This window comes from Microcaecilia unicolor, chromosome 10, assembly GCF_901765095.1.
Source record: "Microcaecilia unicolor chromosome 10, aMicUni1.1, whole genome shotgun sequence".
Taxonomy (NCBI): Eukaryota; Metazoa; Chordata; class Amphibia; order Gymnophiona; family Siphonopidae; genus Microcaecilia; species Microcaecilia unicolor.
Genome location: NC_044040.1, coordinates 208564217 through 208589911, shown reverse-complemented (window position 1 = coordinate 208589911; position 25695 = coordinate 208564217). Strand labels below are relative to the sequence as shown.

General features: G+C 43.6%; 1 protein-coding gene across 1 annotated transcript; it reads right to left on the bottom strand.

The window, feature by feature from the left end:
* Window positions 1-489: 489 nt before the first annotated feature.
* LSG1 (large 60S subunit nuclear export GTPase 1) lies at window positions 490-24753 on the bottom strand. Its single transcript, XM_030216745.1, has 14 exons — window positions 24552-24753; window positions 21930-22056; window positions 19359-19479; window positions 17389-17475; window positions 17134-17220; window positions 16827-16887; window positions 14441-14617; window positions 13091-13462; window positions 12635-12736; window positions 11927-12070; window positions 8855-8978; window positions 7923-8002; window positions 5957-6130; window positions 490-1741 (listed from the first exon to the last, which is right to left on the bottom strand). Exons 1-14 carry the CDS (start codon window positions 24642-24644, stop codon window positions 1568-1570), a joined length of 1923 nt encoding a protein of 640 aa, XP_030072605.1. The 5' UTR covers window positions 24645-24753; the 3' UTR covers window positions 490-1567.
* Between the last annotated feature and the right edge of the window lie 942 nt (window positions 24754-25695).

Here is a 25695-nt window from a genome sequence, read left to right as displayed (position 1 = left end):
GGCAAGCGGGACCCAGTCGGTGGGAGGAGGCTGCTAGTATAGAGCAGGTACAGAGGTGCAGGTGGGCTTGAGCAGTGCTAGGGACAGACCCACCAGGTGGCCACAGGGTTAACCCCAGGCAGATGCTAGGTGTTTCGTGACAAGGAATATGGGGGGAATTCTGTATGAGTCGAACAACAAAAGACACCAAGATGATCCGTGCTAAACTAGTATACTATAAAGGTTGTTCCATGCAGAAAGACCAGAATACTAGCTAAGAAGTCTTTTTACAAAGCTGCGGTAAAGGGGTCAGTGCATGTTTTTGATGTGCGCTTAGGTCCCCTTTTACCACAGTGGATAAGAGGCTGTCTTTTTTGCCGGAAAAGAAATGGCCGTGTAACAAGTGAAACCACTTGCCACACGGCTATTTCGGGGCACAGCACTTACCACCACCCGTTGAGCGGGCAGTAAGGGCTCCTGCGCTAACCTGGCGGTAAGGACCAGTGCTACAAAAATAGAAATATTTTTGTAGCGCCAAAAATGGCATGCGCCGGGGGGTGGGAACTACTGCCAGGCTCCTACGGTAACTCAGCAAAAGTTCCGGATTGGCGCGCGGCAAGCCTGTTGCCATGCGCCAACCCTTTAGTAAAAGGGCCCCTTCGTGTGCATTTTGTGCCTAACTTTGGCCACATGCATTTATGCCTGTGAAAAGCCGGTGTAAATGGTCACACCCAACTATGGAAGTTAGGTGTGGAAATGACTACTATTTTATAACACCACACCTAAATCCTGGGACTGCCCCTGACCTGCCCATGCCCCCCTTTGGAGTTGCGCAGGCGTTCAGGTTATAGAACTGGGCTGTAGGGCAGATCCACCCATAACACAACTAATTAGCACTTGTCAACGCCAATATTAGCTGATTTGTTTGCGTGCAGATCTGCAATCCATGCCCAAAACTGTGCACCCAACTTTGGGTGACTTATACAGAATCTAGCAGTATACATGTAGATGCTAGTCCAAAACCCACCCCCTTGAAATGTCGAAGTACTGTGGATTTCCACATGTAAACAGTGGCTTTCTGAAATCAGTTTCTACACCAGTATGAAATATACACAAGTAAATGCTGGTATTTCCAAAAGAAAATTACAAATATGGCTCCTAAAATAAACCCTTTAGTCTGTAAATCCTGAAAAAAAATATTTCTTGCAAAATGTAATGCACTGTCCTTTAACCTCTTGTAACACGGCACCAGAGGACAGCAATGTGACCAGCTAGAGTTATCTAACACTTCCCAGATGATCATTCTCAGGTTATGTTGCTAATTAATTTGGACTCCCCTGGTGTGAGTACCAGGTAACCCTGCTACACATCTATTCCCAAGCATTTCAACACAAGTTTTTGGCCATTAATGAGGTTTACTCAGAGGATCGAACACACACAGGGGGCGATCCCATCCTGTCACAAATATATAGCAGAGTTTGTAGCACACTGAAACAGAAAGGCATCTGAGTGCAGGCAGGATCCATTCTGCAACGTCTGTGTCCACAGCTATTATTTACACATTTAACCAAAGTCCTTCGGCCACAGCTTAAGCATCCAGATGCTTATTTATCCTGCGTATCTTCTCCTTCTTGTTTCTGTTCCCATGCTTTTTCCAGGGTTTTCCAACTGTAGCTTCACGGCCGGCTGCAGCCACTGGGCCGCTGCCAGGTTTATATCCCATCACTGCCTGAACGCCTTTCGTCAGGGCTCGGACATTCTCCTACACAAAATAACAACAAACTCTGTCAGCCTACCAATTAACAAAGCTCGACATAGTGGAAATGCAGAAAAATACAGGAACAGAATTATTACTAGAAGTGTCAGTACAACACACGGAGATACAGAAGATCCTCAAGTACCGAGAAATGCTACCAGAGACTAAGGATATGTGGCAACTGTTTCTGTTGTCACTGGCTTGAGAAAAAGTTTCCACTCTCGCTATATGTTGCCTAAATATATTATACTCTATAAATACCAAAAGGAAGCTCTGTTTGACCGAATGCAAGTACTATCAGTGCACAGGACAGGCTGAGATCATACCAGGCATGGCTTTGGAGTGAAGGTCATTACAGGCGTGAATTGGGACCCAGTACTTTTCCCTCAAAGTACATGCTACACTCGCCCCGTTCTCTCTTTTGTACAGCAGAAATATTTGGTAAACTTTTCCTGCATTTTATTCTAAAGAAAAAGAGGGGAGGTCTAGGTTTTACAGCACTGGACTTCAAGTCATGGATTCTGGGGACAGGCGTTCAATAGTGCTCTTTGGCACTTAGCTCACAGCAGGTTACCTTGAGGTACAGTAGGTTATCTCCCTGCACCTAGAGGGCTCATAATCTAAGCTTGCACCTGAGATAATAGAGGGTTAAGTAGCTTGTGTGAAATCACAAGGAGAATATGTGAGATTTCAACCCTAGTTCCCCTGGTTTTTAGCCTGCTCCTCTGGCATTTGGCAAGCCACTGTGCTTTCAGGCCCAGTTGAAAACAAGACGTGCGATTTAATCTGAATTTTACAGTCATCTAACTAAAGGGTCCTTTTACTAAGCTGCAGTAAGTAAACTGTGCACTATTTTAGCACACAGGGGACATGTCTGCACTATCAGCACATGGATTAGTGCGTGAGCTGTTATTGCCTACAAAATAGGTGTCGGTAAATGCTCACACGCTTATGGCAACATTAGTACATGGCCATTAATAGGAGAAATAGAAAATCAGTTGTTCATTGCTGATGTAAAAATGGCTTATGGGCATGCTATGGCCACCTTTTACCACAGCTTAGTAAAAGGGAAGGGAAAGGGAACTAACTGGGACTTGATATACCACCTTTCTGAGGTTTTTGCAACTACATTCAAAGCGGTTTACACAGTATATTCAGGTACTTATTTTGTACCAGGGGCAATGGAGGGTTAAGTGACTTGCCCAGAGTCACAAGGAGCTGCAGTGGGAATTGAACTCAGTTCCCCAGGATCAAAGTCCACTGCACTAACCACTAGGCTACTCCTTCACTAGCAACAATCCATGTAGAAGCCTGGCCTTGAAGATCAGCAATGCGGCCGCGCAGGCTTCTGTTTCTGTCAGTCTGACGTGCAGGACGTCAGACTCACAGAAACAGAAGCCTGCGCAGCCTTCTACATGGAATGTTGCTAGTGGAATAGCAACATTCCATGTAGAATCTCCAATAGTAACAACATTCCATGTAGAATCTCCAATATTATCTATTTTATTTTTGTTACATTTGTACCCCGCGCTTTCCCACTCATGGCAGGCTCAGTGAGGCTTACATGGGGCAATGGAGGGTTAAGTGACTTGCCCAGAGTCACAAGGAGCTGCCTGTGCCTGAAGTGGGAATTGAACTCAGTTCCTCATGGCCGCGCAGGCTTCTACATGGAATGCTGCTAGTGGAATAGCAACATTCCATGTAGAATCTCCAATAGTAGCAACATTCCATCTAGAATCTCCAATAGTAGCAACAGAATCTCAAATAGTTTCAACATTCCATGTAGAATCTCAAATAGGGAAAGGGAACTAGGACTTGATATACTGCCTTTCTGAGGGCTTTGCAACTACATTCAAAGCGGTTTACATATATTCAGGTACTTATTTTGTACCAGGACTACTAAAGGCAGATATAGTAAGCACTTTCCCACCAGACACAAAATAGTAAAACCCCTTTAAGGACATCTTGCCCTAAATTACTCAAAATCCAGGGGCACAGTCACAAAGTAGAGCTGTACTGAATAGCCTATTTTACTATTCAGCTGAATACAAATCATGAAAAATATTATTCAGACGAATACAAATCATGGGTATCGAGCTTTAACATAACGAATAATAAAAGAAGCAACATGAAATCATAGAAAAAGTGTTTGCTTCAGTAGGATTTAGCATGGTAGAGTGGAGGAGTGGCCTAGTGGTTAGGGTGGTGGACTTTGGTCCTGGGGAACTGAGGAACTGAGTTCGATTCCCAGCACTGGCAGCTCCTTGTGACTCTGGGCAAGTCACTTAACCCTCCACTGCCTGCCGCATAGAGCCTGCCATGAGTGGGAAAACGCGGGGTACAAATGTAACAAAAATAAAATAAATAAAATATTCAAACTTAAATCGCCATTTGGCTGAATACAAATGTATTCAGGGCCAAATCAAATACGAATATTTGGTACAGCCATAACCAAAGGGCTACCTACTTCACAATTTTGGGACAGATCTATAAGTAGAGAATGGAAGAAAATCGGCTCACAATCAGGTCTGTTTGTTTTAAGACACTTGCACTATTTCTTCCATTCACCAAAAAGACGGAAATACAAAGAAATCTGGAGATGAAGATCTGAATTCAAAATGCAAAACTGAAGTATTTTACTGCAAGAAAACAAAGGAACTAGTCTTACCATTTACGGAACACAGACCGTAGAAGTCTGTCCAGCACTGGCTTTAGTTCCTCACAGCTGAAGTTTACAGTCTAAGCACCACTTAACACATCAGCATCCATGAGGGCAACATTTTTCAACTGGTGTGTCGCAGCTACTCCCCAGGTGTGCCATGGGAATCCCGTCCACCAAGTCAACACGCATTCGGTTACCCTCACACACTGAGCACCCATCACACACATTCGGGGACCAGTCTCCTCCCCGTGGTCTGCCATCTCTTCCCCTCTCCTCCCCATCCGTGATCCGGCACCACTCCCCTCAATCTCAAACTGCTCCCCCATCCTACCTTTGAACTCATGTGTGAGGTACCCTGCAGCTTTCCTTCTCCATCCAGTGCTCCACCCCTTCAGACACAACTTCTCTTCCTTGACTGCACTGTTTTATTAAAATTCTATTAACTTTGTATTTCAAATTACTATGTAAGCCGCATTGAGCCTGCATTATGTGGGAAAGCGCGGGGTACAAATGTAATAATAATAATAATAAAGAGGTTATCTAGGCCTGCTGCTTTTAAACGGAAATGGCTGGACAAATGGGTGAGTTGCAGAGCCCGTGGCTAACTGGTCCGAGATTACTGTGACCCAGCTTCCTGGTGCACAACAGCATAACGTATACTGTAACAGTCTGAAAAACTACTAGCAAATTCTTACAATTAAGCCAGCAGAATCTGTACTAGATGCACACTCACAAAATAAAAAAAAAGAATCACAAGTATTAGTAAGAATCAGTTTAAAAAAAATACTAAATTTACCTATGACCAAATTATTTTAAAAATTGGTATTTCTCAGCACAAACACACCTGAAATTATTATTATCTGTTATTAAAAAAGTAGCTTACAAGCTGAAGACTAATTTTTTTTTGTTTGTTACATTTGTACCCTGCGTTTTCCCACTCATGGCAGGCTCAATGCGGCAATGGAGGGTTAAGTGACTTGCCCAGAGTCACAAGGAGCTGCCTGTGCCTGAAGTGGGAATCGAACTCAGTTCCTCGGTTCCCCAGGACCAAAGTCCACCACCCTAACCACTAGGCCACTCCTCTAATCTTAACTTGCTCAATGACTTGGTAAATGTTATTACGTATTTTCCTTAAAAATGAACCGATCAAGAATGAATAAAAGTATCGGTCTCTCTCCAGAGGGGAAGTGTCTCTGTAGTTCCATCTTTGCGTAATTAAGATATAAATATGCACGCCTGTGCTCTGTGAAGGGTTCTTTAAATGTCACTAGTGTGTGATGATTCATTGACCTGCCTAAGACCACAATCCAGCTCTCAAGTCTAGCACCTACAGCCAGAAGAAGCCGAGATGCTGCGCGAGCAAAATAGGTAACACTTATAATCAGCTTCAATCTCACACTATTCTATTTTATTCCAAACACGTTATTTCAGTTGCGTAACGTTATGTCTGTGCATCATGTTAAGTTTTACTAACAAAACACAATTCATAAACAAAGAACGAATGAACAGATCAATAAGATTTTTGTGCATAAACGTCCCTAAGAACTGCACCTTCTTACCTGGTGAAAAAATGCTTTGTCAACCAAGTTTTCAATTTGCTTCACTTTCTGTTTCCTGCCTGGCGCTGAGGCCCTGCTCTCTTGAGCATCTTTGCATGACTGAAATCTTTCATGCTGTGGCTGGAAATCCGATGGGTCAATGGCAGGCGGTGGGTGACAGTATAGCAGTTTGCCCTGTAGTAAGAATGCTGGAGTTACTGTACTTACATTACAATTGAAAAACAGAAGCAGTACTAGCCCCAGAGAAAAATGCAGTCTATAGACTTCCTCTATAACATTAGCAAACTTCGCCCTTTCCTCTCTGAGCACACCATCCGAACTCTCATCCACTCTCTCATTACCTCTCGCCTTGACTACTGCAACCTACTCCTCACTGGCCTCCCACTTAGCCATCTATCCCCCCTTCAGTCCATTCAGAACTCTGCTGCAAGTCTCATCTTCCGCCTTCACCAATATACTCACATCAATCCCCTCTCCTCAAGTCACTTCACTGGCTTCCAATCAGGTACCGCATACAGTTCAAGCTTCTCCTACTAACCTACATATGCACTCGATCTGCAACCCCTCCTTACCTCTCTACCCTCATCTCCCCTTACGTTCCTACCCGTAACCTCCTCTCAAGACAAATCCCTCCTTTCAGTACCCTTCTCCACCACCGCCAACTCCAGGCTCCGCCCTTTCTGCCTCGCCTCACCTCATGCGTGGAACAAACTCCCTGAGCCCATACGCCAAGCCCCCTCCCTGCCCATCTTCAAATCACTGCTCAAAGCCCACCTCTTCAATGTCGCCTTCGGCACCTAACCACCACACCTCTACTCAAGAAATCTAGACTACACCAACTTGACATTTTGTCCTTTCGATTGTAAGCTCCTCTGAGCAGGGACAATCCTTCTTTGTTAAATTGTACAGCGCTGCGTAACCCTAGTAGCGCTCTAGAAATGTTAAGTAATAGTAGTAGTAGTAGACCTCTTAAAGGACACACAGTAAAGGAGATTTTAGTACGCGAGCTTTGAGAGCCCATGGACCCCTGCTTCAGATGTCAAGATCACAGCTAAAAAAACTTTCATATCACCTCTACTCAACTGCTTCTTTTGGGGTTAGGAGCAATGTTGCCAGGTCTGCGAGTTTCCCGCACAACTGGGCGGCTTTTCGAGACCGGTTGCGGGCAATGTTTGCGGGCTGCGGGAAATTGGGCGGCTTTTAAAAAGCCATGGTGCGGGTTTGGGTGCTTTTCTGGGGCTTCTATTGGTCCAATAGAAGCCCGCAGAGGCAGGGTTAATGACGTCGGGGGCTACGTCGGGGCGGGGCTAGTGACGTTGGAGGCTACGTCAGGGGCAGGGTTAAATGTCAGAGGCGGGGTTAAAGACGTCGGGGGCGGGTTTACCTTTGGGCGGGGAAACGTTTTTCAACCTGGCAACCCTGGTTAGGAGGGGAGAAGAGAGGAGCACTTTATTTAGAAACAAAGACAGACTGGGTTGAGCTCATGTCTTTCTTAGTAGTTCAAGGCGAGTTATACTCGGGTACAGTAAGTTGTCATCCACAGTCATAACCAGGCACTGTCAGTACTTTTCTGGTTTTACAATCTAAATTTGTTGTTAATGCAACAGAGAGTGAAGTCACTTGCCTAAGTCACAAAGAGATGGGTGAAGTGAGATTCCCTGGTTCTCAGCCCATTACTCTAACCACTAGGCTACTCCTCCCCCTCTCAGGCACTATTTTATGGTTGGTTGAAGACATTCGTCTAACCAATTTCTGCTGCTCCATCTGGAATCTGCTAAAATGGAACAGCGTGTAAACAGGTTCGTTTGCCGAGTCTGAAATCAAACCTGGGTGAGGAAAGGTCACAGAATGACACCCCAGTTTCCTGCACAGTCAGCTAGTGTACGTGTCTGAGGATTTCCTATCTCCGGCTGGACTCAGCTGCAAGTCTTTGGATACTTATCAGACATCACTCAGAAGCACTTACGCTCACATAGTCCTTCAATATATATCGGGCGGATCTTGGTTGATCAGGCTGTCCGTGAGCTGTCATAAATCCTCTCATATCTGTGGCACAAACATGAGATTGTTACTCCTGAGTCACCTACATTTGAATTAGTAATCAAGACAAAATAAAACACAGAGTGCCCTAACACCTTATTTAAAAAGGCTTCATCACAGAATGAAAAGAGATTTTTTTTTCTTTTTACTGAATAAGGCCACAGGGCCAAAGGTGTCAATGGGAAAATACTTACATCTGGCTCACGGGGAAGGGGGGGGAGGGTCCAGTAAGCACTAATGTGCATTTACCGCAGCTAAAAATAAAGTACATATAAGTACATAAGTGTTGCCGTACTGGGACAGACCGAAGGTCCATCAAGCCCAGTATCCTGTTTCCAACAGTAGCCAATTGAGGTCACAAGTACCTGGCAAGATCCCAAAACAGTACATTTTATGCGGCTTATCCCAGAAATAAGCAATGGATTTTCCCCAAGTCCTTTTTAATAATGGCTTATGGACTTTTCTTTTAGGAAGCTACCCAAACCTTTTTTAAACCCCGCTAACCTAACTGCTTTTACTACATTCTCTGGAAATGAATTCCAGAGTTTAATTACACGTTGAGTGAAGAAATATTTTCTACGATTCATTTTAAATTTACTACTTTGTAGCTTCATTGCGTGCCCCCTAGCCCTAGTATTTTTGGAAAGAGGGAAAGGGGCGAAGGGATCCTCATAAGATTAAGGCCTTTTGAAAATTAACTTTTCGTGCATAGAATGAGGATTTCAGCATCCACATAAGATTAAATCATTAATGAGGACAACAGCTTTCTTTGTTAAAGATGTTTAGAGAGAATGAAACAAAAGAAGGGAAGGGTAGAGGCCGAGGTATTCATTTCATACAAACCCATGTTTCACGTACATCCAAATGCTGTTAAGAGTTCCTCAGACGTTGGAGGACGGTCTGGGTCGTCATCTTCTCTGGGTCTTACAATGTTGATTCCATAGATCGACTCGAATACGTGCCTTGGGATACGCTGGCAGATGTAGGTCAGTAAAGGAATGAGGGGGTGTTTATTGTAATAGGCTCTTTTTCCCTTATTGTTGAATGCCTTGAAATAATTTATTTTAAAAAGGTGATGCTGTTATCAAGTTGAATGAATAAAATGGTAATTGCAGTAATGGGGAGCTGCTGGCCACTCCCAAATCTAGTATTATTCACTAGAAAACCTAATTTTATGGCATTGATCTACCTAAGATGTTAACACTCCCTCTCTCCTCAAGTCGCTTCACTGGCTCCCTATCCGTTTTCGCATCCTGTTCAAACTTCTTCTACTAACCTATAAATGTACTCACTCTGCTGCTCCCCAGTATCTCTCCACTCTCGTCTTTCCCTACACCCCTTCCCGTGCACTCCGCTCCATGGATAAATCCTTATCTGTTCCCTTCTCCACTACTGCCAATTCCAGACTTCGCGCCTTCTGTCACGCTGCACCCTACGCCTGGAATAAACTTCCCGAGCCCCTACGTCTTGCCCCATCCTTGGCCACCTTTAAATCTAGACTGAAAGCCCACCTCTTTAACATTGCTTTTGACTCGTAACCACTTGTAACCACTCGCCTCCACCTACCCTCCTCTCTTCCTTCCCGTTCACATTAATTGATTTGATTACTTTATTTATTTTTTGTCTATTAGATTGTAAGCTCTTTGAGCAGGGACTGTCTTTCTTCTATGTTTGTGCAGCGCTGCGTACGCCTTGTAGCGCTATAGAAATGCTAAATAGTAGTAGTAGTAACACTCACAATCAGCTTTCTAAAAGTGGAATGGAGAAATAGCCCAATGGTTAGAGCAGCGGGTTGTGACTCAGGGAAGCCCACTTCAAATCTCGCTGCTGCTCCTTTTGATCTTTCCTCAGGTACAATTAGGTTATAAGCCCTCTGGGCACAGGGAAATATCTAGTGTACCTGACTACAACTCACCTTGAGCTACTACTAAAAAGCTGTGGGATAAAGCCAAAGAAAACAGGCTCTATCATAAAATAATATTTGTTTTTTTTCTTCACTATATTCTGTGGATAAACTGCAGATATAAGGTCTGCTGCGCAATTCTATCCATTCAATGATCTCCTTCCGGTTAACATAAGTAATCTAATCCACTACCTAAGTGAATGAGCGATTTCAGCTGGTGAAGCTCGGACCCTGCTAGGTACGTGCAGTCTACATAGCTGAAACAAAATAAAGAGCTTAACTCAAGCCCTGGACATGTTATTATGCAGCCTGGTGCAGACTAGCCAGGCTCTGTGAGCAGTTTGCTGCCCTTTGTCCACATCAAGGCTTAATCCACATCAAAGCAATCCAAGCAAAAAAAAAAAAAAAGGGTTCCCACAATTTCCACAAACAGTCAAACAGCAATAACGAGAGTAAAAGTGAGGAGAGTTCTAAAAGACCAAGGCAAACGAGGAGTAAGAGAGGCCAAGAGTTTATTTGCAAAAAATATACTGATACGAAGACCCTACAAGGGCTGTGTTTTGGCCCAAAGCCTTCCTCGGGCATCGTAGCAGTAACATAGCAACACCCACCCCTTACCTATCCACACCCATCCTGTTAGAATATCAATGATATGCTTTGATGTCCCCATGCATACCTCCGACCCACCCCCATCCTCCCACCCTGTCAGACTGTCATAGTAATGCTTGAATGTTTTCACTTATATACACTGTCGGCTAGCACATTTGCCTATTTCCGATCTGACGAAGAAGGGCAACCTTCGAAAGCTAATCAAGAAATGTATTAGGTTATGTCCAATAAAAAAGGTATCATCTTATTTTCTTTTCCATGTTTTATTTTGTTTGATTTCTATTGATAGCAACATAGTAAATGACAGCAGATAAAGACCTGTACAGTCCATCCAGTCTGCCCAACAAGATAAACTCATTTACATGGTATGAGATACTTTATATGTATATCCGAGTTTGATTTGTCCTTGCCATTCTCAAGGCACAGACTGTAGAAGTCTGCCCAGCACTGTTCTTGTACTAAGTTCTGGAGCTAACGTCGAAGCCTCTTAAATTTACACTCCAACCCATTCCTATCTATTCAGTCATGATCAGGGCGTAGACCGTAGAAGTCTGACCAGCTCCCATTTTGTTTCCCAATTACCGGCGTCGCCACCCAATCTCCGCTAAGATTCCACAGAACCATTCCTTCTAAACAGGATTCCTTTATGTTTATCCCACGTATGTTTAAATTCCATTACCGTTTTCATCTCCACCACCTCCCGCGGGAGGGCATTCCACATATCCACCACCCTCTCCTTGAAAAAAATACTTCCTGACATTAGTCCTGAGTCTGCCCCCCTTCAACCTCAATTCACGTCCTCTAGTTCTACTGCCTTCCCGTCTCCAGAAAAGGTTCGTTTGCGGATTAATACCTTTCAAATATTTGAACGTCTGTATCACGTCACCCCTGTTTCTCCTTTCCTCCAAGGTATACATGTTCAGGTCAGCAAGTGTCTCCTCATACAGTTTGCAACGCAAATCCCATACCATTTTTGTAGCTTAACTTTGCAGAGTCATTAAAAAAACAAAACAAAACAAAGGAGCTGGATAAATATGCACTGTAAAGCATAGGCGACCAAATGCCTCTGCGAAAATCGGGGCGACATTTTGTCACCTATGCTTTACAGTGCATATTTATCCAGCACCTTTGTTTTGTTTTCTTTTTAATGACTCTGCAAATTTAATCTAATTTACACTGCTACGACCCCTGAGGAAGGCTTTGCGCTGAAACAGGGCCCGTGTAGGGTTTTTGTATCAGTATATTTTGGCAAATAAACTCTTGTGCGTTCTTACTCCTCGTTTGCCTTGGACTTTTAGAACTCTCCTCACTTTCACCCTCGTTGTTGCTGCAGGAACAAAAGTACCATGCTTACTAACAGTATACAGAACAAGACCTACAAAACAAACAAAACACAGAGCACAGAAAATGAAGGATATAAGTGAAATAGGAGGAATGTGATCTCTCATTTGATCTATAGGCAAAATCCCAGAGCATATCATTTCAGCTTTGGTGGCGACGAAAGATGGCATCACCAGGCCTGGGCAATCACAGAGGCAAAAGCCAGGCTCCACGTACAGAGTCTGCAGAGAAAGCACATAAAGACTTTATACAGAGTGTCCTTATCCAAACACCACATCATCTACTGAACAAACTAGTTTCCAGAACACCTAGGAATACTTTCCCCAGTTGTAAAGGACTAAAATACAAACTGTTACACGCGACCAGCTTTTCTTATATGAGCACGCAGATATGGAATTCACTTCCAATTCACTTGAGAACGATCAAAGAACTAACTAACTTTCGCAAATCCCTGAAGACTTACCTCTTTAACAAAGCTTACCACGAGAACCCTTAATTCAACTATAACAAAACACCTACCCAACTTTATTCGAAGGGTATCTTTCTACAGCTGATTGACCAAATCCTCTTCCCTTCATCGACTTCTTTGTTACACCAATTGTATTATTTATCCTGGAATGGCGTTGCCATAACAGGTCTTTGTAAGCCACATTGAGCCTGCAAATAGGTGGGAAAATGTGGGATACAAGTGCAATAAATAATAATAATATTATTATGGCAAGTACCAGCACTCATCCTGTCTGAGGGAGGTGTAAACCTTTCAGCCTGCGAGAGGCTCACAGTACCTGAAAGTGCTTTGTGTGGCCTGGTGTTGCAGACACCGACACCTTCTTGTTTCCAAGGATTGTGTTAATTGTCGAGCTCTTCCCGACATTGGGGTAACCCACCTGCAAAGGAGATGAACACAGACACATTTTATGAGGCTGGGCATAGCACCAGAAGATCAGCGTCCCATGCAGCTGGGTGTAAAAAAAAAAAAAAAATCACTTTCCCTTCATCTCTCGCCCCATTATTTTAGTCTAGTCCTTCCCTCCCACCCATCCGGTGCTTTAGAACTGCATCCAGTCATGTCTTTATAATTTACTTCATGTCACTGGAGTCAGCTTCTCATAATTTCTCTTCCTTTACAAGTCTTCTCTGTCACTGTTTCCTTCAGGAGAAATCACACATTAAAAATGTGGTGCGCTTTAATGGGGCAAGACTCTAAAAAGTAAACATTTAAGCAGACTGTATTCCCTTACCATTCCTACTGTGATCTCCCCCTCTTTAACCTTTGACCCTTTATGAGTGGCTTTAAAAATGTCCAGTAATTCTTTGCTCTGCACCAGGTGGCTGGAGTTACAGATCAGTTTCCTAGGTGCTGCTGCTGCTGCACTGTGGCCCAAAAAGCTCTCGGTCCTGGACTGGGCTTCGTCATCTTCAGAGCAAGTCTGCCAGTGTTCTTCCTCTTCACAATCCAGGTACTCATCGCTTTCATCCTCTTCTTCATCACTAAGAAGCACATGGCTGTCGGGACCTGGATGTGCACGTGGAAAGTTCGTCTCATCTTCCTGACTTTCATTTTCACCTTCAGAACCACTTTCTCCTTCAGATCTATCTTCCAACTCTTCTTCCTGATACGACACCAAAGACACAGAACAGACAGAGACTATGATACTACCACCAAATCAGGGCAGGTAGTTGCCTTAATAGAATTACAATCAGAGGCAGACTAAGCAAACCCATGAATGTTTTTTTTAATCCATTCGTATTTGACTCTGAGAAACTTGAGCCTTAATTACAAAGTTTGCAGAAAGAATGAACAAAAATTTGATACTTTTAGCAGGTGGAAAAATCAATGCATTAAAATAAGGAGACACAAGGTAAGAAAAGAGATGTCCAAGTTGGGGTGTTTACAAATTTGCACTGTATTTATAAAAGGCTTGCTGAATGCGGTGCCTTTAAAAAAAAAAACCCGAATATGGCCTTATAGAGGTTTTTTTGGGAAAAAAAAACCGTATACATTTGGTGGTAGTGTTCTCTCCATGACCTTCCGACTCCCTCCCCCCCCCCCCCCCCCGACATAAGGGAGGGCTGGAGGCCCCCCCTGTGGTCTAGCGCCCTCAACCCCCCCTCTCCGGTACCTTGAAATAAAAGGAGTAGCACTCCTTCCTCCTTCCAGTGCTGCCTCCAAAATGGCAACGCCCTACCCTGTGTGTAAATGATAGGAACGCTCATGACCCGCATATGTTCCTCCCGTGGCCATGCCGACTTTGGGGATCCGCACGGTAGAATTTACACATACTACATTATAGAATACGCTTAGCAAGTAGTGTGCATAAATTCTAATTAGTGCTGATAATTAACATCTAATTTATCAGCGCTGATTGGCTTTTAACCAATTGAGTTGCAAGCGCAAATCAGAATATGCCTAGATTTGCACATGCAAGTCTAGTCGACCTATATAGAATCTGGGGCTATATGTGTAAATGGCGTTTAATTCTTCTAAAATCACCCCCCAAGTCTTCTCAATCAAGTAACTGCACTATGAGCTCTGTACAGCATATGCTGACCCTGACAGTTCCCCCCACTGAACGCGTTACCTATTCTACCTTAGTCTCTGTGCCCAGCCGCTGGCTCTCCAGGAGTGCCGACCAGAACACCACTTTTACGCCTTCAGCCTCAAAGAATCTCGCCCAGGCTTGCCGCTGCTCCTCAGTCAGTAAATCTGCCTTGTTGACCAGAATGATGTTTTCTTTATCTTGACTGACTTCTTTCACGCAACGCTCCTAAAAGAGAAATCAGAAAATCCTTTTGAACTAGACGGTGCCTCAGTTAATTGCTGCCATGTAAAGAAAAAGACATTTTGTTGACTTTGCAAGTCGGTCCCCAGGCTAAGAAAGGGGTCCTTTTACAAGGGCGCTGTGAAAAATGGCTTGTGGTAGTGTAGGCACGGGTTTTGGGAATGCAACTATCCATTTTTTAGCACACCTGTAGAAAAGGCCTTTTTAAAATTTTTGCCGAAAATGGACGTGCGGCAAAATGAAAATTGCCGCGTGTTCGTTTTGGGTTTGAGACCTAACTAGCGGTAATGACCTTCGCACGCCAAATGCCACTTGGCGCGCATCCGTTATGCGCATCTGATAATAAAAAAATATTTTTCGGATGCGCACCAAAAATGAAATTACCACAAGAGCCACGCGGTAGTCGGGCGGTAACTCCATTTTGGCGCACGTAGACGCTTACGCAGCTTAGTAAAATGTTACTTAGGTTGTTTTACTGAAAATACATTTCAATAAGGATGAGCAGAGAGATTTCAAATTCCAAGAAAGGTTCTCTGGCATATGTTAATGTAAGTAATTGAGAGTTAACTGCCTATAGGAGAGCGGGGGGGGGGGGGGGGGGGGGGGGGGGGAGGGGGGAGAGAGAGAGACCTATTTCCATAACCCGGTGTCATCTATTTTATTTAATCTTCTGTTGACTTCTCTAGGGAGACCACTTGAATCTGAAAGTTTTAAAATTTTTATATACGCTGATGACATTACTGTCATAATTCCAGTCCCTTCGGGATTAGCAAATGTGGTTCTTGGGGTTGAACACTGTATTTCATTAATTGCTAAATGGATGTCAGACAGTTTACTAAAACTAAACAAGGATAAAACTACATTTCTTCTGATAGAATCAAAAGACAAGATTGAGTCCATTGTTATTGGAATGTTAGTTGGAATCCACCTTGAAAATACTAGGGGTACATAAGTACTGCCATGCTGGGAAAGACCAAAGGTCCATCAAGCCCAGCATCCCGTTTCCAACAGTGGCCAATCCAGATCACAAATACCTGGCAAGATCCCAAAAAAGTACAAAACATTTTATACTGCTTATCCCAGAAATAGTGGATTTTCCCCCAGTCCATTTAATAACGGTCTATGGACTTTTCCTTTAGGAAGCCGTCCAAACCTTTTTAAAACTCCGCTAAGCTAACAGCCTTTACCACATTCTCTGGCAACGAATTCCAGAGTTTAATTACACGTTGAGTGAAGAAAAAGTTTCTCCGATTCGTTTTAAATTTACTACATTGTAGCTTCATCGCATGCCCCCTAGTCCTAGTATTTTTGGAAAGCGTGAACAGACTGTAATCTAACATCAGAATCACATGTACATCAACTAATAAGAAACTGTTTCTGAACAATGAGAAAACGTAGATGAATTAGAACATTTTTGACATACGTGCAGGACGTCAGACTCACAGAAACAGAAGCCTGCGCGGCTGCGTTGCTGATCGGCAAGGGCAGGCTTCTACATGGAATGTTGCTAGTGGAATAGCAACATTAACATTCCATGTAGAATCTCAAATATTTATTCATTTATTTAGATTTTGTTCACACCTTTTTCAGTAGTAGCTCAAGGTGACTTACATTCAGGTACTCTGGATATTTCTCTGTCCCAGGAGGGTTCACAATCTAAGTTTGTAACTGAGGCAATGGAGGGTTAAGTGACTTGCCCAAGATCACAAGGAGCAGCAGTGGGATTGGAACTGGCCACCTCTGGATTGCAAGACTGGTGCTCTAACCAGTAGGCCACTCCTCCACCCCAAAGAATCTTGTTACTCCTTGGGATTCTACATGGAATGTTGCTACACTTTGAAATTCTGCATGGAATCTTGATATTCTTTAGAATTCTAGAATATTTATTTAGATTTTGCTCACGCCTTTTTCAGTAGTAGCTCAAGGTGAGTTACACTCAGGTACTCTGGATATTTCTCTGTCCCAGGAGGGCTCACAATCTAAGTTTGTACCTGAGGCAATGGAGGGTTAAGTGACTTGCCCAAGATCAAAAGGAGCAGCAGTGGGATTTGAACCAGCCACCTTGGGATGTCAATACTGGTACTGTAACCACTAGGCTACTCATCCACTCCAAAATGAAAAACAGAAAATAGCAAATAAAACAAGTCTTTCACTACCTACAACAAAGAAAGTTATTTTAAATGTGTTTGCTTACCAGATCCTGGCATCTGAATAGGAGAGGGTTCCTGGCATCCACAATCTGAACTACGACATCACTTTAAAGTAAGAAGGAAAACCAGTTTGTGTCTCAATGAATTACCACATACCCACCACCCAAACTAGGGGAGATAATGTAGGTTACCATCATTCTACATTTAACCCTCGTTGACTTAAACCCGGTTCATCAATTCAAGGTGTTTACAAGTCAAAGAGGTTATCTGTCTCTCCAACCACTGAGTGTTAGTGTGTGTGTGTTCATGTTAGTGAGTGAGTGTTCGTGTGTGGAATGCATAAAGCTTTACCTCCGTTCAATGACCCTCCACAGTTGACGCCAGAAATCTAAATTCCTCTCAAAGGGAGTCAAAATCAGATTCTTTTCTTCTTCCAACCTACACCAAGAACAAGAAAGGTAGAACATGTCAGCTGTTTTACAGAACCACCATTTACTTTGGGTAATCCATTGCTTTCTCCTCTTAGTCATCATCAGTCCATTGCTGAGATTCAAAAAGGCCCAGCCAGAGGCTGCTAACGTTTCTGCGCCCAACGCAGACACTCACCGCACGAGCTGGCGTCTCCACTCTAGAAAGCTGTCTCTCTCTGCTTGCTGGAGCTTCTCAGCGCTAGTGCTCTCATCCCAGTATGGTCTATGTTAACCATAAAGAAACACAAAGATTTCAGTATGACGGTCAATTATTATCATTCACTGAAATGGAAAGATTGGAAAAAAAAATCGCTCTGGGACTTCAGATACTAACAGGTACCATAGATGGAAAGATGACTATTGCTATTCAATAAAATTCATTTTATTTTTTGCTACCTGCACAGGTATAAATTAAAGCAAATTAAGGAAGAGGCCGGGAATGGAGAGGAGGGGAACAGCAGGAGATAGTAGAGGCCAAAAGGCAAAACCGGAGTAAAGCAGGAACAGAACAGGAAGGAAGATGCAGAAAACAAATGGAGAAGTCAGCCTATCTTCACACCTGACCCATTATTAAGAATGTGCCACTCGTAGACTGATCAACACCTACTGAATTCTAGGATTTTTCCTTTTCAAACCACAAAAATACCCAGCATTGCCCAGGCCTGCTTGCACCTGCGCATGTACGCCTATACTGGCATACCCTCCACCCGCCTGCTGGGTCCTGCTTGCCTCTGGATGAGTCTCCCATCCATAAGTTATTCCCGCGGTGGTTTTTAGGGACACAATCCTAGGAGTCCCACAATTCCCAGAAAATCACTCACAGTCTGAGAACACAAACTGCCAGGATTTTTAGTCAGTCCAGGACAACAGAGCTAACAAACTAATAGGTTTATTATAAAAAAAAAAAAAAAGTAGAACAGTGAATGGTAAAAGTGATAAACAGCAAACAGAAACAGGTAAAACAACAAGGACTCAGTATTAAAACTAACTAAATGCTTTTTACTACCTAAGTAGTACCTGGGGAGGTCAGGAAAAGAAACTGCTCACAGGAATTGAACAGGGTCTCAGTACAGAGGTCTAATCTCTCCACACTCCCACTGAGACTAGAGAATTCCAGCACCTTCTGTGCTAGATCTTGGGCTTCAGGACCAATCAGAGTATAGAGCATTAGCCCTGAGGGGGTTTGACCAATGGCATTATAGGTTACTCTTTCCCTCAGGGGTTTTCCTCTTTTCTTTGGGGAGGCTAAGCTAAAAGGAAACCAGACCTTTGCTACAGCTATAAAGCAGAGGACAGGCACCAACTGCTGGCCAAACAGGAAAAATAGTCATAAGACAACATTACAAACAACAAGCATGAGTCCCCCGTTTCACCACACAAATGGACTTCTGTGTGCTGATCTAGTCTTCCCGCCCCGGGCCCCCCAGTAGCCAAACATAAAATCCATTATTTTTTTCCAGCCCCTCTGCACTCACCAGTGAGCATGAGAGAAGCTGCATCGGGAGTGCCTCTTCAGGGCAGGGAAGAACCCTTCTCTTTTTCTTACCCGCTACAGCTGCTCTGTGCCGCTACCACCGCTTCTTCCAAATGGCTGCTGAGACTTCCTGCAGCAGCCTCTCGAGATTACCGCTTGAAGTCTTGGTGGCCATTTTGAAGAAGTGGAGCACCGGCACAGAGATTGATGGGAGAGAAGAGGAAAGGGGGGGGGGGTCTTTCCTGCCTCCCCCTCTCCTTGAAGATGCTACTACACCACCAGGGCATGTTAAGGTAGGCCCAGGGAGGGCTCACAGATGCAGGGGGCGGAGCAGGGCAGGGCCAGATGGGCCAGCCAGCCAGCCAGCACAGCTAAAGTTTAGCCGCTAAAAAAAACTAGTCCCCGTTGACGTTCCTATGATGATCAGAAGATTCTGCGTGAAAATGCCAGTCGCACAGAATTCCAGCAGGAGTAAATCATGGTGTAAGGTATTAAATGTGAGGAAAACAAGTACCCTGACACTGAAAAATGTTTATACAGAATTTGCTTTCTTGTGTAGTTTTAAATAACGTGATGGCCTCTATTTTAAATGAACAATTTTCTTAAAAAGCCTGGGTTAGTGTTTTCCCTACCTCCGTGGTATACATAAGAACTGTTCATTTTCATCATGGAGTTTCTGGATTCGTTTGGTCTCCTCTGTAGACAGCAGACCCGTTCTTGCCTCAGCAGAAACAAACTTAATGTTTAACTTCTCTATTCAAAAAAAAAAAAAAAAAAAAGAAAGCTTACAAAACACAAATAAGCTAATTTAGGAAAAGAAAGTTAAGGCAATACCTCAAAATACCAAAAAAACTTTTACAGCGCTATATGTCCATAGAAGAAAATCAGTTCTCCAAAATAAACCAATTTTAATTATGTTGTTATTTGACTTTTTAAATTTATGAAATATTTCAGAAGTAGAAATACTGAAAACTATATTATTTTTAGAACTGTTTTTGTTCCCCTGAATCCACTGGGGGGGGGGGGGGGGGGGGGGAGAAGGCACTTGATACTTTGGATCACTGGTGTTCACTTGTATATTATGTCTGAGGGGGGTGGTTCTCTCCTGGTTGTGGAATGTTTATGTAAGAGAATTAAAAAAAAAAAAAAAAAGAACTGTTTTTGTTATGAGTTTGTTTCTGTTAACTGAAAAAAAAAATATTTGAAACAAATCCCCTCAGTGCTAAAAATTTATTGAACTGGGGGCAGGCCTGGGGCAGAGAGTGGGCATGTTCTGGGCTAATCGGTCAGCACAGCTACATTGCCAAATGGTAACCGATTTGCACATGGCTCGTGATTGAGCTCTTACTGCCTACATAATGCGTGGTGGAAGGGACTCACAGGCTAATGGAGAAAACAGAAAAATCTGAGTGGAGGAGTGGCCTAGTGGTTAGGGTGGTGGACTTTGGTCCTGGGGAACTGAGGAACTGAATTCAATTCCCACTTCAGGCACAGGCAGCTCCTTGTGACTCTGGGCAAGTCACTTAACCCTCCATTGCCCCATGTAAGCCGCATTGAGCCTGCCATGAGTGGGAAAGCGCGGGGTACAACTGTAACAAAAATAAAATAGATACTATTGGAGATTCTACATGGAATGTTGCTACTATTGGAGATTCTACGTGGAATGTTGCTATTCCACTAGCAACATTCCATATAGAAGGCTGCGCAGGCTTCTGTTTCTGTGAGTCTGACGTCCTGCACGTACGTGCAGGACGTCAGACTCACAGAAGCAGAAGCCTGCGCGGCCACATTGGTGATCTGCAAGGGCCGACTTCTACATGGAATGTTGCTAGTGGAATAGCAACATTCCATGTAGAATCTCAAATAGTAGCAACAGTGGAGGAGTGGCGGACTTTGGGCCTGGGGAACTGAGTTCGATTCGCAATTCAGGCACAGGCAGCTCCTTGTGACTCTGGGCAAGTCACTTAACCCTCCATTGCCTGCCGCATTGAGCCTGCCATGAGTGGGAAAGCGCAGGGTACAAATGTAACAAAAATAAAATAAAAAATTTTTTACCCTGTTGGCAAAAATGGCCTTAGTGCATGGGAATGACCCACATAAAAACGCACTAAGACCATGTTTTTCTGAATATTATTTATGTCGCCATACCAAATACAGGCCAATCAGCGCCCTGTTTGAAGAAAACGTACGACTCTGTTGCAAACAAGGCTGCTCCTTGAAGCTTTATTCTTTACAGTTTTAATTGATATAGGATGTATTACTTGTCATGCATCATTTTGAAATTATGCCGAGTATAGAGACAGTAGTTTTATTTCAATGATCTAAACTTAAAAAGTAATTTTGAGGGAACACCATACAGCTCCCACTAAAGAGTTTTCACTGCTGGATGTTCACTAGGAGGAGAAAAAAAAAAACAAAAACCAAATTCTGAACATGTTCCTGTCCTTTCAAGAACTCACTCTGAAAAGAACTCTACCGGAGGTTACCAATTGGATTTCAATTACAAATATTCCATTAGCACAAATTATGAACAGATACGGGTTACTAGAATAACCCAGTCATCCCATCTCCCTCTGCCTGTCAGTCTCATTCCTGCACTATTCTAATTTTACACATTTTACTCAGCAGTGGAAAATGTTGTATCTAATCACAGTTCCATAAAGCACAACATTATACAAATTTTAACAGACCTTGTTTTTCTTTTTGGTTATATCGGATCACACCCCGAGGCAGCAATAGCGAAGCATGCCGCATGTTGGTTGTGGTGTCCGAGTCCTATGCAGTTTAAAAGATTTTTTTATATTAAAGATTTCATATTAAAATGTAAAAGAAATGGACCAATGAGGAGGCAGGTGAGCTATGGGCTTACATGCTCAAATGAAACGAGTCGCCGCTGAGATCTGTTAAAATATGTATAGTGAAGTGTTGTATCTTATGGAATTGTGATTAGATGAGACATTTTTTTTCACTGCTGGGTAAAATGTATAGGATCTAAGGTTTCCCTGCAGTTAAATACTGACTGTCAAATTAATTGATTTGATTACTTTATTTTTGTCTATTAGATTGTAAGCTCTTTGAGCAGGGACTGTCTTTCTTCTATGTTTGTGCAGCGCTGCGTACGCCTTGTAGCGCTATAAAAATGCTAAATAGTAGTAGTAGTAAATTGATTTCTCTTATTTTAAAATCAGCAGAAAAAAAGTTACCAGCAACAAATTCAGTTCCTGCCAGCTCAGCTGTTGCAAGGAAATCATCAAGGGAGCTCTGCTCAGTCACTGACTGGAGGTTCAGCCGATCCCAGTTATAGCCATCATTTAATTCGCTTGTGTGCAGCTGCAAAAAGAAAACAGAGAAATCAAAAATACTTCACTGCCAACCATAGGGGCCTTTTACGAAGGTGTGCCAAAAAGTGGCCTGCAGCAGTGTGGGAGCGTGTATTGGACATGCGCTGGACCATTTCTCCACCGCGTCTGGAAAAAGGGGGTTTTGGGGAGGGCCGGTAAATGGACACACAGCAAAATGAAAACCAGCGTGCGTCTACTTACGGCCTGAGACCTTAACGCCACCCCACTGACTCAGCAGTATGGGCTCACGCGTTACCTGTGCGGTAACTGTCCAGCATGCGCCAACTGCCGATTACCACCGGGAATGCCCCCACAGTGGAAAATAGAAACTTATTTTCTACCGCAGGTTATCGACGCGTGCCAAACTCGGAATTACCGCCAGGCACACATGCTACCCAGGCAGCAATCCCGATTTGACACGCGCTGCATGCGTGTAAGCCCTTACGCACGTTTGTAAAAGGGCCCCTCAGTTAATAAAACTAAATTCCTTAAGGAGTCTCTGGCTTCAAAATAGCCACTGACCTCTAGCGGCAGTCTTGCAGTACTAGCACTAGTACTGCAAGACTGCTATTAGAGGTTGCAGTGTCCGCTGCCATGACGAGCAGGTGCGAGTGGGCATCGCTCCTGCCTTATAGACCCCTAGACCACCAGGGATCTTAAAGGAAGGTAGGGGATATGGAATCAGATGGGTGAAAAGATCAGAAAGGGGGGGGAGGGGTGGAAAGAGATCCTTTGAGGCCATACCTGGAAGTTATTTGGACACTAGCCGACATTCAGTATTGGTGGCGAAATAGCTAACTGGGCAAAGACAAGACTACTTTTTGTGCAGTCCTATCTGCCCAGTTAGCAAGCTAGACACCAGCACTGAATACAGCCGGTCTCCAGATGAGTTCTGGCTCTGCTCAGACGCCCCCTGGAACTGCCCCTCTCCTTCCCAGATTTAGGATGGCTGCTGGTATATTCAACAGCACTACTTAGTTATGTGCCACTGAATATCAGCAGATAGCTGGTGAGATGTGATTTAAGTGGGTAGGAGCCTCTCCCGTCCAGTTAAATTGATTTTGAATAATGACCTCCCCCCCCCCCCCCCCACACTGTTTTACCTTATGATCAACCGGTCAATTACACATCTAATTTGGAAAAGAGAATACCTTTAAGACAGTCAATGGAACCCTCCTATCTGTTCATCCTAATTACATCCTCACGACTGAATATTATATCTTGTCCTGATATCATTATGTTATGTTGATCTTTCAATCCCAATCCAATATGATTTACTTATGCACTCTTATTTGTAATAATTGTAAAATTATTATTCCGTTAATATGATTGCTATGATATTCTATGTACCCATCTGTATCTATATTCTGAAATTCTTATCCTATAATGTGTACATGTTGCTATAACATTTTGTAAGCCACATTGAGCCTGCAAATAGGTGGAAAAATGTGGGATACAAGTGCAGCAAATAAATAAATAAAAATTTCACATTAAAATGTAACAAAAGCAGGTGCTCAAATAGGTAAAAGGTCTGAATGTAATAGCCAGATATGTTACTTCATCTAGACATGTTATACAAGCAAGTTATCACATTACCCCACCTAAACCACATTAATTAAGGACAATCAAAATATGAAAGTGCTAAACCCCTACGAGAAAAGCTACATTGGCTCCCACTCAAAGAACGCATCACTAGTTCACAAAATCATCCACGGAGACGCCCCAGCCTACATGTCAGACCTGACAGACCTTCCACGCAGGAACGCCAAAAAACTCATCCCGCACATTCCTTAATCTTCACTTCCCCAACTGCAAAGGTCTAAAATACAAACTAATGCATGACTCAACCTTTTCCTACGTGAGCACACAATTCTGGAACACGCTGCCGCGCAACTTAAAAACGCTCTATGGGCTAACCAACTTCCGCAAACTACTGAAAACCTATCTCTTTATTTATTTATTGCATTTGTATCCCACCTTATCCCACCTCTTTGCAGGCTCAAAGTGGCTTACAATACATCATGAGTAGTGGAAGAATGTTAGTAATAAACATTTAGTATTGCATGTTCTTGGTCAGCATGATGAGAAAAGCAAAGTAGTAGTATACAAGTACATTTTAGGAGACAGTTCTATAATTAAGTAGGCGATTTGTGCATATACCACAAAGACCAACAAATATGAACTCAAATACAAATATCCAGAACTGCCTTACAATATTTGCTTGTTAAACTACTAGTATGTTCTATCTTTTTCATGTACTCAAGATCCTTCTATAATGCTAAATGTATATCTTTTTAAATGCTTCCACTATTCATGATGTATTGAAAGCCACATTGAGCCTGCAAAGAGGTGGGATAATGTGGGCTACAAATGCAATAAATAAATAAACCACATTAATTAAGTAAGTGGGGGGGGGGAATCAGAGCTCAGTGGTAACGTCTGGAAGGTTTTAATGAGGCGGCCGAGCCCAGGCCAGAGCCTCACCCAGCTGCCGGTCTTGCTGTGACTCCTGTTGGCCAAGTTCCTCTCTTTTATCAACGCTCTGCCCAACCCGCTCGTCGCTTTCTTCTTCCCCATTATAGTTTCACACGTAAAAGGCCCCAAATCATCCCAGCAGCAGCGCTGAAACAGGAGGACGGACGGAGAGCCGGAAGTGGTGGACCGGAAGAAGCCAGGACCGTACCAACTCGCCGCCCGCTACTAAAAACGCACCGACGGGCTCCGGAAGAGGCCACCGGGAAAGAGAGAACGAGACAGAGTGGAATTCACCGCCAGTTACTGCGGGGCTCTGCCTCTGCCAGGCTGGAAGTCGGTCAGCGGTGGATATCCGTTCCGTTCCCTCCCCGCCGGAGCTAATGGTAGGGTCGGCGCAGCGTCTACAATCTTCCGGTGGAACCTGACAGCCGGCTCTAAGAGTTCCGCTGTCTCTCGGCGAAGACACTGGAAGTACAGGCAGTGTGATTGGCCATCGCACCGCCCCCCCCCCCCCCATGCCCCACCCAAGTCAGGAAACTGGGACCCAGGACCATAGAAGAGTGCCTCAGCCCTACCTTCTATCTTGCCCCACCTTATGTGTCCTTCTGTCTGTCCTTCCCTTATCCTTTTTGGTCCTGTCTCTTTGTCCTGATTTAAACTCTTTTGAGCAGGGACTGTCGACTGGTCGCACTATAGAAGTGATTTATAGTAGTACCTTTGGGCCGATGTTTAGAACCAAACGGAGGCGCTAGAGGTGATTAGTGCCAGACTGGCATCCGCATTAGTAGGGCTTTAGCACACAGGAGACAACGTGTGCAAAGAATAGCGCAAATAGCATGCTAATGTAGCCAAACAGATGTTGATTTGAATACCTCTTATGCATCCAGTTTCTCCTTTTTGGGCAGCCAGCTTTGGAACGCTCTACCAAGATCCATCCCAAACAATCAACGACTATCAGAAAAATGTTGAAGACCCATCTCTTCAAGAAAGCTTACCCTAATGACCCAACTTAAATTTTTAAGCCCACCCACATGACGCCTGTCCTGACGATTATTATACTTTAGAGTAGACCATGTCTCCCAATCTCCTTATGCTCATCCCCCATTCTTTTCTTCTCCATCCTCCCTACACCATACCCCTCCCAATCTCTTTT

What these genes read in the sequence shown, in the direction of transcription:
- LSG1 (XM_030216745.1), bottom strand. Translation starts at nt 24,644, where the DNA reads ATGGGGAAGAAGAAAGCGACGAGCGGGTTGGGCAGAGCGTTGATAAAA. An exon ending in TGGAGACGCCAGCTCGTGCG is followed by an intron (nt 17,221 to 17,388) that starts GTGAGTGTCTGC and finishes TTCTTGGTGTAG; the next exon opens with GTTGGAAGAAGAAAAGAATC. An exon ending in ACTCTTAACAGCATTTGGAT is followed by an intron (nt 8,003 to 8,854) that starts GTACGTGAAACA and finishes TTTGTGCCACAG; the next exon opens with ATATGAGAGGATTTATGACA.